Raw genomic sequence first — 9,876 nt, 5'->3', positions numbered from 1 at the left:
CATGTCGTTCATCATCTTCTTCTAGTTCGAGTATTTGCAGCAATCCCCCAATACAAAATGTTCTAACAGAAACCAACAAATGAAGTAGCATGTGATTTTGCTATAAATCAAAAACAACCCTTCAATCCTAGTAAGAGCGGCTACTACTGTAGTGTAGAGTAGCTGCCAGCACCAAAATCTTATTAATACCCTACCTTACCCATTACTTTAGCTACTGTGACATAGCTCCAATTCCCAATCATGCTAAAAATATTACTAGTAGTACACCCCATTTTAAAATGAGTGATTTTTTATAAAAAACAATGAAATATTTTATTCTGTCTTATTTTAAATGATATATTCCGTATTTGATTATTTCACATAATTTTAAAAAATATTAGTAAAAGAGAGAAATTATAATTTTTAGAATATAGTTGTAAAAAACTATTGTATTGAAAATTAGGTAAGTCAGATGTTTTAAGAGTATTTCATTTAAGCCATTTATTTTGAGACAGAGAAGGTATTATGTATCATAAAAATATAGGTTAAAAAATTTAAATAAAAAAATTGTTTTGAATTTTTTTTCCATATTTACTAATTTCTTAAGAAATTAAAAAAATGGTGTTCAAAAAAATTTCTTAAGAAATTAAAAAATATGTTAGATGTATGATATACAACTTAGAAGGGATTGAATAAGTTGTAGTATTAACTTCAAATTTTAAAATATTTTTCAAGGTGGAAGCGATTCCGGGTCAACTTACGTCTATCACTAACTTATTAGTAAAGATTGATATGCGACGAAAATGTGAATGTGAATGTTCTCGATATATAAATGCAAAATATGTAAACTTAACTAAAATTGATAATAAAATAAACATTCACATTCTTAAAATTTATCGGGAATGTGTTTAGTCTTTTTTGAATTAAAAAAATAAAATTTAATCATTGATACATCTCCGATCCATATCAAATATGACATAGGAGTAACATTTAAGTTTTTGACCAAAAAAAGGTTTTCGAATGAAATACTATATATCTAACCGATTTAGATTATCTCAAATTTTTGGGGAAATAATCATTTTAGTCACGTAATGTGCAATTCGCTGTCATTTTGACCCCTCACTAAGGAAAAACGATTAAATAATCCCTAAATAAATGAAAAAAAAAGTATGCATAAAAACAAAATGTGTTAACTCTGCGTGCCACATGTCACTAAAAAATGTCACATAAACTTTTTTATAAAGTTAACGACTATTTTTAACATTATGGATCAAAGTGACTAATGAATTGCAGAATCAAAGACTATTTTTTATTATTTTTCTTGAGTCGGAAACCATAATGATAGAGAGTTGCATATTCAAGGACCAAAATTATTGTTTCCGCGTCCCTAGTGCCAACTCAACAAGCTGATGTGTCCAAAAAAATGTCACGTCAGCTTTTTTGTTGAGTTAACGGCCAAACTTAATAGCAGAGATTAAACTGACTAATAGAATACAGATTTAGGAAAGATTTAGTAGTTTTTCCTCAGTAAGGAACCAAAATTACTATTTCCCCCAAATTTTTTATAATAATCTTAACAATCTATTTTTTTCTCTTTTTAAATGTTTTTTTACTCTTTGTAAATTACCAACCATTAAATTTTAAAAAAAGTAACATGAGAAATTTTTTTTAGAGAATCTAAATCCATATTTAACATTTGATGTTATCTTAAAAATATATTTTCTTAACATGTGAATGTGATGATGATGATTTAAAACTACTAGGACACAAAACAATGTGGAAGACAGCTTGTGGCCTCTACTAGCTACACCGTACTAATAATATGCAAGTTTTAAAAAGAACAAACATCAAAGGGACAATCCAACAAAACTTTCTGTTTTGTTTCCCCACTTTCTTACTAGCTTTCAGATTCACAATAACCTTTGTGCTCCTTTTAGCCTATAAATATTAAAAAAAAAAAAAACATATACTCCTACAAAAGTGTTCACAACCTTCACTTTCTTCTTTTTCATTTAATCCAAGCAAAATATGCAAAAGTGGGTTTCATTGTAAAAAAGGCTTTAAAAAACCATTACAACTTTTTTCTTTCTTCTACTAGTAGAGTACCTAACTAATTGCAAATTTCTACATTGTTAGATAATGGCCCAAAAAAACAAACACTAAAGTCCTCTAGTTATGATAAGAGCCTAATCCACTGAAATTAGTCTTCAAGTCCTCAAAGTCCCAACAAAATGTAGTAAACCAATGTTATAGGAAGAGCAATTAACATTCCAAATATAACCCTGCAAGAAAAAAAAATAAACAACATAAAAAAAAACAATTTTTTTTTTTAACATTTATGAATCTAGGTGAAAGTTGGTTTAAAGTAGTAATAATCAATTGAGGAAAAAGAATACAAACCCAGTGCTAAGAATGTCAGGATGAACACTGTATTCCTTGGCAAACACAAAGGGAACAATTCCTTGGGGAAGTGCAGCCTATAAATAAACAATAAAATAAACACATTAATTTATTGAATAAAGGAAATAAAACCAATTTTTTTTGTTGTTTCTAAGGAATAAAACCAATGTTAACAAGAAAAATTCTTTGGTTTTGTTAATCATACCTGTACAATAGCAATGTGCAACAGAACTCCCCTGAGTCCTACAATAAGCGACGAAGCAGCCATCACCACAGGGCCGACAAGGAAACGAACCGCCATAGCAAATGAAGCAACCGTGTTTCCACACGCAATAATCCTCGGTTGCAATGCCATGAACAAGCCTACAATTTCGACAAGAAATTAAAAACTTCAATCACTTAACACACAAATAGTCCTCTCAAAATCGATCGAACTTTAGTAAATCATAAAAATTGAAAATATACCAAGACTAAACATAGCCATTCCAAGGCCAGCATCAGATAAAATTGCAATTGATTTAGCAACAATAGCAGGCATAACAACATTCCACCTACAAATTCAACATGAAAGGTTAAAACTTTGTAAAATTATTAACCAAACAAACTTGAAAAAATGAGTGAAAAATGCATATACCTGAAACAGACCAAAGACCAAATGAGACCAATAAGACTAGAATAAGTATTAGGATTCCTAATCAATTTTCTCCAAACCATAATCAAGATTAGCCTTGTCATAACACTAGCTGGTGGCATGTTTGTTGGCTTAGATTCACCTTGAGAACTAGCTTTAGGATGAAGCTCAGTAGTTGAACTTGAACCAAGCTTTGAAAGCACTGGTCCTTCTTTTTCCACACCATTGGCAACAGTTCTGTTTCCGAAGCTAAATTCATCATGACCAAATTCTTCATAATCTAATAACCAACCAACAAAAAATGAAAAATATTAATCAAATCATAGTCCCATTTATAAAACATGAGTAAAATCATTGAAATTATTGAGTACAGAAAAAACCAAATAGTACTAAACTAGTATAGATACAAACAAAAATCAAATAAACCCCACTTAAGCTAATTTAATTCCAACAACAACCCACTTAAAAGAGACAAAAAATAATCAATTAGGAACAAAAACAACTACGAAAAACATGTAAAAAACAAAACTTTTTTCACAATCAAACAGCTACCAAATCACTAACAACCAAAAAATTATAAAAAAAAGTCAAAAGGGGTTACATTAAAGAGTCTAAAAATGAAACCTTTTTGGTGAGCTACTCCATTAAGTTGATCATTTCCATAATCACCACCACCTCTAAAGACATGAATTCCACCTTCAGAAACAGGTGAAGCACTTGAACTCCAAACAAACATATGAAGATCTTTTCCATCACCACCACCATGACCCTTTTTCTTATTAGCCACAGGTGAAAAAATCCCAGCATTATGAGGTGTAGGGTACCCATTTCCACTATTTGCACCTCCATTAACTTTACCAACCCCACTTTCTTCATCAAAACCTAAACTTCCAAAATTAGATTGTCTTGGACTAACATTTCTTCCATTAACCATAGAGTAAAAATCTGAATGATTAAAACTAGACCCTCTTGGTGTAGGATTTCTTGAAGATTGAAGTGAATAAATCTCAGCATTTGTTAAATTTGAAGGTCTTGGTGTTAAAGAAACACCACCATGAGAAGGTCTAGAAAAAATCTCACTTCTTGAACTTGTTGATTTTCTAACTTTCACATGAAGTTTACCATCTTCACCAACTTCAGCTTCAGTTTGAAGAGGCTCTTTACCATCCAAAGAAAGAACATCAGAATCAACTTTGAAAGAGATTATAGAACCAGCAGTATCAGGAAACTGTTCACCTATCAGAATCCTTGCACCTCTATACTCAAACAAAAACAACATCAATGTATACCAAATGATACATTGAAGAACAACGATTTGAACCATAAGAGTACCAGAATCATCACCATACATTCCTTTTAACAAAGGTATACCCATAACAAGTGTGTTTGGAAGTGTTGAAAGTGAGAAAAGTGTTATAGACCATTCTAATGAACCTCTTGAGCTTGCTCTTGACCAAATGAAAAGGAGTATTAAGATGATTGATTTTTGAAGTGAATCAGCTGCTATGAATTTGTAGTTCATAGTGTATGGATTGTTGGTTGAAATGAAGTGAAATGAGAGAAGTGGAACTGCAAAAAGTGCTACAAAACGGTTTATACCAGAACATTGATCTGGTGTGAAGATTTTCCACCATTTTACTGAACCATAAGCAAGGATCATAGCTACATAGAGTGGTACTACTGCTGTAAGGACATGGTATAAGTCTAAAGCACTTATCATTTTGTTTGGTTTTTGAGTTAAAGGGGGGTGTAGTGAAATTTAAGGGGTGTGTTTGAAAAGTGAAGGGAAAAGTGAAAGGAAGAAACTTTCTATGAGTTGATAAGAGACATTGTTGTTGTTGTGTTAAGGAGGAAGTGAAGGGGTTTTGGCTTTGTGGGAGAAGAGAAGACAGGGAAATGAGAAAAAGCTGAGACTTTTTTATAACTCTTTTTTATGTTGTTGCAAAAAGACAGAAAGAACCTCTTACTTTTTTCAAGCTTTCTAGTATTTTTTTTATTCAGAAAATTAATTTAAAATTTCAAAGTACTACTGTAGTTACCAGTAGGAGTGTAGGACTAATAATATTTGAATTCCTGGTATGTATTAATTATTTTTGTTTAAAAAACACTTATTTTTAATAATAATAATGATATTTGATGCTAAGTATTTTCCTACCATATTATTTTATTTTTTTATAAATTAAGAGCATCCATATTATTTTATGGATTTGATGTAATTTTTAATTTTTTTCACATTTAGGCTTTGTTTGGCAACACCGTATTTTGAGCTTATGACTTATAACTTATAATTTATAGCTTATATGTTCATATGATAAAAAAAAAACTCAATTGATAAAAAAATTCATGTTATAACATTTTTTTTTCAAAAAAAAAAACATTTTTTTTTCTTTTAATTTTATCTCTGTCATCTTAATTGAAAAAATAAATATTATATAAGTATAACTCAAATAAAGACATTATTGTCATTCTTGTGAGTTGCGACAATAATAAATATCATATAAAAACAAGTTTATGCACACATTCTGTTAAAATATAATTAAATATAAAGTATAAACTAATTAAATATACGCATACAAATACTCCATCCGTCCTATTTTATAAGACCTCATTTGACTATATGCACTATTCACATGTCTTGTCTTGACCGTATTTTTCTAAAAATATATAAATGTAAATATTATCATATAAGATCTTGTTTGATTAGCTTCGACGAGAATTTTCAAAATATCAAATTTCTATAATTTTTACTAATACACAATTTAATAATATTCGTAATCAAAATTATGCATCGGTGTGCGTGCAGTGGTCAAATAGTCCGCAAAACAGTTGCTAATTGTGGGTGCTAGTTTTTAAAGGTTAAATATATTTAAATATATTCTAAGTTTAATGTTTATAATAGATTGATTTTAAGAGTGTAATGAAAATTTTTAAAAAATTTAAAATTCTAAGTAATTCAAATGATTATAATTGAATTACCACCATTTTTAAATATGTGTTTGGATAGACTAATTGAAAAACTTCATTGTATACAATTTGGCCCACTTTTATAAATTTGAAAATTTTTGGATCAAATTTAAAAATTGAAAAATTAGTATCAATTTGCAATTTTAAAGGACTAAATTTTAGCTAGGGTTAATTCTAAGGTTCCTTATTCATTCTGGTTGTCAAGTGAATTATGAATTCACATTGGACTTTACCTCACCCACGATTGACTTCCTCCACCATACCATTCAACTTCAACCCGCAACTTACACACTCGCACTTGCGGCCATTGTAAAGTGAGTCACGAGCATAAAAGTCAGTCACGCACAAGTCGTATCAACATGGAAGTATGTGTTTCAACATCCTTCAACAACTTGTTCAATTGTGTCTCGTGTCAAACATGTATTTGTGTTCGATACTAACACTGACTCCACACATATTAGTTTTAAAAATTATCATCTATATTAACGTGTCAATGTCGTAGTTGGTATCCAAGATTAATAGAGTGGGAATGACTAAGGCATTATTTACAAAAAAGGCGGAACCAATACTGAGACAGAAAGAACATGTTTTTCTTCCTCACACTTTCTATTCCCTTTCTATGGTTGGTTAATTATTTTATTTGTTTATTTTACTGGTGCGTGGGAGAGAGAGAGAGATGAAAAGAAATGTGAGTAGTGATTCTGATGAGAGGGAAAGGAGGAAAATGCAGATAAAGAAGATGAAAAAGTTTTAAAGATTCTTTTCACCTTTTTGCAGTTTTATATGCTGTCCTGTTTCTTGCACATGAGATGCAAAATCAAACACAGGTAGGATTTGATAAAGGGATACTCAAAAGGAAAATTTGTTAACTGCTTTTTCATTTCCTCTCATTTCATTTTTTTGTGTTTCATTTTTCTGTCGGGAGTAAACAACAAAATGAAAATGTTTCCCTAGGGAATGAGAATAAACCTTTTTTCTGCAAATTTACAAACATTTGGACCCAGTTATATGATAGGGGAAAACAATAAATGGTTGTTAAGTAAAAAAAATAAAAATGATATTTTTTTATTGTGTTTATTTTTAAGATTTTTTTAGGAATGGACCGATAATTTAGGATTTGATCTCAGAACCTTTCGAATAATTCGTTTTAGAATTTAAGGACCGTGTATTGTTAGTGAGAAAGAAAATCAGTTATAGTATTAATTTTTTTTTTAATATTATTAAAAATAAAAATTAACATTAGTGGTTTCAAAATATATAACTCACATAATATAGTATGTAAAAATATTTGATACCTTGAGGTGCATGTTCAAAACTCTAATTCTTTACTTTAGAGTACTTAGTATATATGGGTGAATTTTGTCACACAACTTTTTAGAAAAGAAAAAAAGGAGAGCAAGATATTGGTGGCATTTGTAGAAGATATTGGTGAAAATGGTGATGGTAATAGTGATTGTCTACACACTAATGCTAAGATAAAAAATAAAAATAAAAAAGAATTGAGATGCTCTACATTTTTTAAATAAATGAAATGTCAATTTATAAAAGTGATAGTCACAGGTGAGAATGTTAGTGAAATTTGATTATTAAAATGTTTTTCACTAATATTATGTTTGGATTTATCTCTCTTATATTTATATGAAAAATCGAGAGAACCTTAATCAATAATAAGGTGGATCCAATTCAAATGCAATGATATCGATTTTCTAAAATCGGACCTTCTAAGAATGGAGTCTCTAACTTCAAATTTGTGAGGTTTGACTCTTTTGTTGTGTCTTCAACAATTTTTTGCTTGACCGCAATTTCATTGAGGGTGATTAAATCTCATATTCTTTGAGAAGGTCGGACTCTTATATTTGGAGTTGCTCGCTCTCATATTTCAATTGAAAAAACGGCTCCACATCTATATGTAGGACAAAAATGAGTTTCTCACATGGTCGAATGAGGGTAGTTAAGTAAACCCATAATATAAAGGAAAGTTTTTCGGCTCAATTGCCCTTTTCTCATCAGGTCTTCTTCTCATTTCTTGGAGGACGACTCTATTGTTGACTTCAACTTGCCCATTTGCCTGGGGATACTCCATTGAGGTGAAGTATTATATCACTCACATGTTATATAGAAGTTTGTAAAACATAGGATAATATTATTTGCGGTAATTTTGGCCAATGCCTCAACTACAATCCATTTGGAGAAATAGTCCTCAGAAATGACTAAGTACTTCAACTACCAAGCACCATGGAAAAGGTCCAAGAACATCAATTCCCTACCGGGCTAATGGCCACGACAATGCCAATGAATTCAAATCAGATGACTGTCATATCTCTAACATTTGTCACAATATTTTTCTCATGTTTCTTGGCGTCTTCGTTCATTATGAGAATTTTCTTCCTTAATACTCCATCTAATCTCATATATAGGTAAAGATTCATTTTAAGGTTCATTAAATATGAATCAGATAGATCAATTATTCAATCGATCTGAAAAATGATTTTTTGATAAAATAGAGAGTACTACATTACATGAAAAAATTAAAAAAAGAAAAAAGTGGGGGAAGCAGAAATGGATGGTAGTAGTAATTAGAGATTTGTTGGTAAAATAGAGAGATTAACGTTGTACTATTTGGATATGATAGAGTTGATGAAGACTAGACAGAAACATAAAGAGGTCATTGTATATATATGTGATTGGACAGGGAGCGTTGCAATTTTGAATTTCGAAACAAAGAAAAGAAGAACAAGAGAGAGTGAGGATCTTGCTTTTACATTCGGCAATGGAAGTGGTCAGAAGCAAAGCAGTAGTGGATCAAGTCATCAGTACCACAATATCTGGCTTTTAATCTCATAAACCATAGTACTACTGCTATTGATTTAATCAATGCTTCTTCATTTCTTGCTTTCTTGCTTGCTTGCTTGTGACCATAACATTAATACGTCATATTCATATTTATATGCTAATCACATACATTCCCTCACTCACTCACATTCAATGCCATTGCCAACAAGCCTTTTTATTGTGTAGCTCCAATCAATATTTATATTTATTTCCATTTTGTCCGTAAATCATAGTTCAACCAATAAAAAATATCAAAATTATTAGGCCGAATGTTATTATCGAAGTTTGAACCCCGACTTCCTTACTTATATATGTGAGTTTATAATGGATTTGTCATTTCATCTATGTACCAAAAAAAAAAATATATTTATTTTCGTTTCATTAGAAAATTAGACATGGATCAGAAGTTGGAATCCTCTCAAAAAAAAAATTTATCATTAATCCTCCATTTTTATACTATAACAAATACAAAAGTGTGATATTAAATGAGACTAAATTTTAATTTGTTTTGGAATAAAAATATTTAGGGCTGTCAAAACGGGATACCCGACCTTAAACAGGCCAGCCCAAATGGGCTTTGAGTTTTATCGGGTTGGACCAAAAAGATCTATTAAAATATGGGCTCTAAAAATACTACGAGGGCCTGGTCCTAAACCATATGCATGCTTGATGGGCTAACATGTTAATTTTTTTTGGACATTTTTTTAAAAAAAACTGTAAAATGATTTACCAAAATAAGATTTAAAATTGGTTTACATGACTACGTAGGAAGAAACAACGTGAGGAATGGTGATTAAAAGAAATTATGAAAAATGTAAATGAATGATATCACGTGCAACTTTAGAAATCAATCCTGAATATTGGGGCAGATATTCATTGGCAACATCTTCTCATTGGGTACAATCTCAAACCTCAAAACCTGCAAATCTAAACATATCTAGAAACAGCCAAGGAATCAGAGATCGATAATGCCCGCCAAATCCACATAAGTATCTTCCAACACATGAGCGAACCAAGAGATTAGAGACATTAACTCCCTGTAAAACAACAAGCCACTGAAGCTTGGACCT

At 30.6% G+C, this 9,876-nt stretch overlaps 1 protein-coding gene across 1 annotated transcript; it reads right to left on the bottom strand.

Moving 5' to 3' along the window:
- Positions 1-1,960: 1,960 nt before the first annotated feature.
- Positions 1,961-4,914, bottom strand: LOC123891548 (probable auxin efflux carrier component 1b). The gene is made up of 6 exons (XM_045941428.1): positions 3,635-4,914; positions 3,014-3,290; positions 2,845-2,930; positions 2,585-2,742; positions 2,380-2,456; positions 1,961-2,261 (listed from the first exon to the last, which is right to left on the bottom strand). Exons 1-6 carry the CDS (start codon positions 4,728-4,730, stop codon positions 2,195-2,197), a joined length of 1,761 nt encoding a protein of 586 aa, XP_045797384.1. The 5' UTR covers positions 4,731-4,914; the 3' UTR covers positions 1,961-2,194.
- Positions 4,915-9,876: the final 4,962 nt, after the last annotated feature.

This window comes from Trifolium pratense, linkage group LG6, assembly GCF_020283565.1.
Source record: "Trifolium pratense cultivar HEN17-A07 linkage group LG6, ARS_RC_1.1, whole genome shotgun sequence".
NCBI classification, from domain to species: Eukaryota; Viridiplantae; Streptophyta; class Magnoliopsida; order Fabales; family Fabaceae; genus Trifolium; species Trifolium pratense.
The sequence above is the reverse complement of the archived record's forward strand: the minus strand, read 5'-3'. Positions and strand labels throughout refer to the sequence as shown.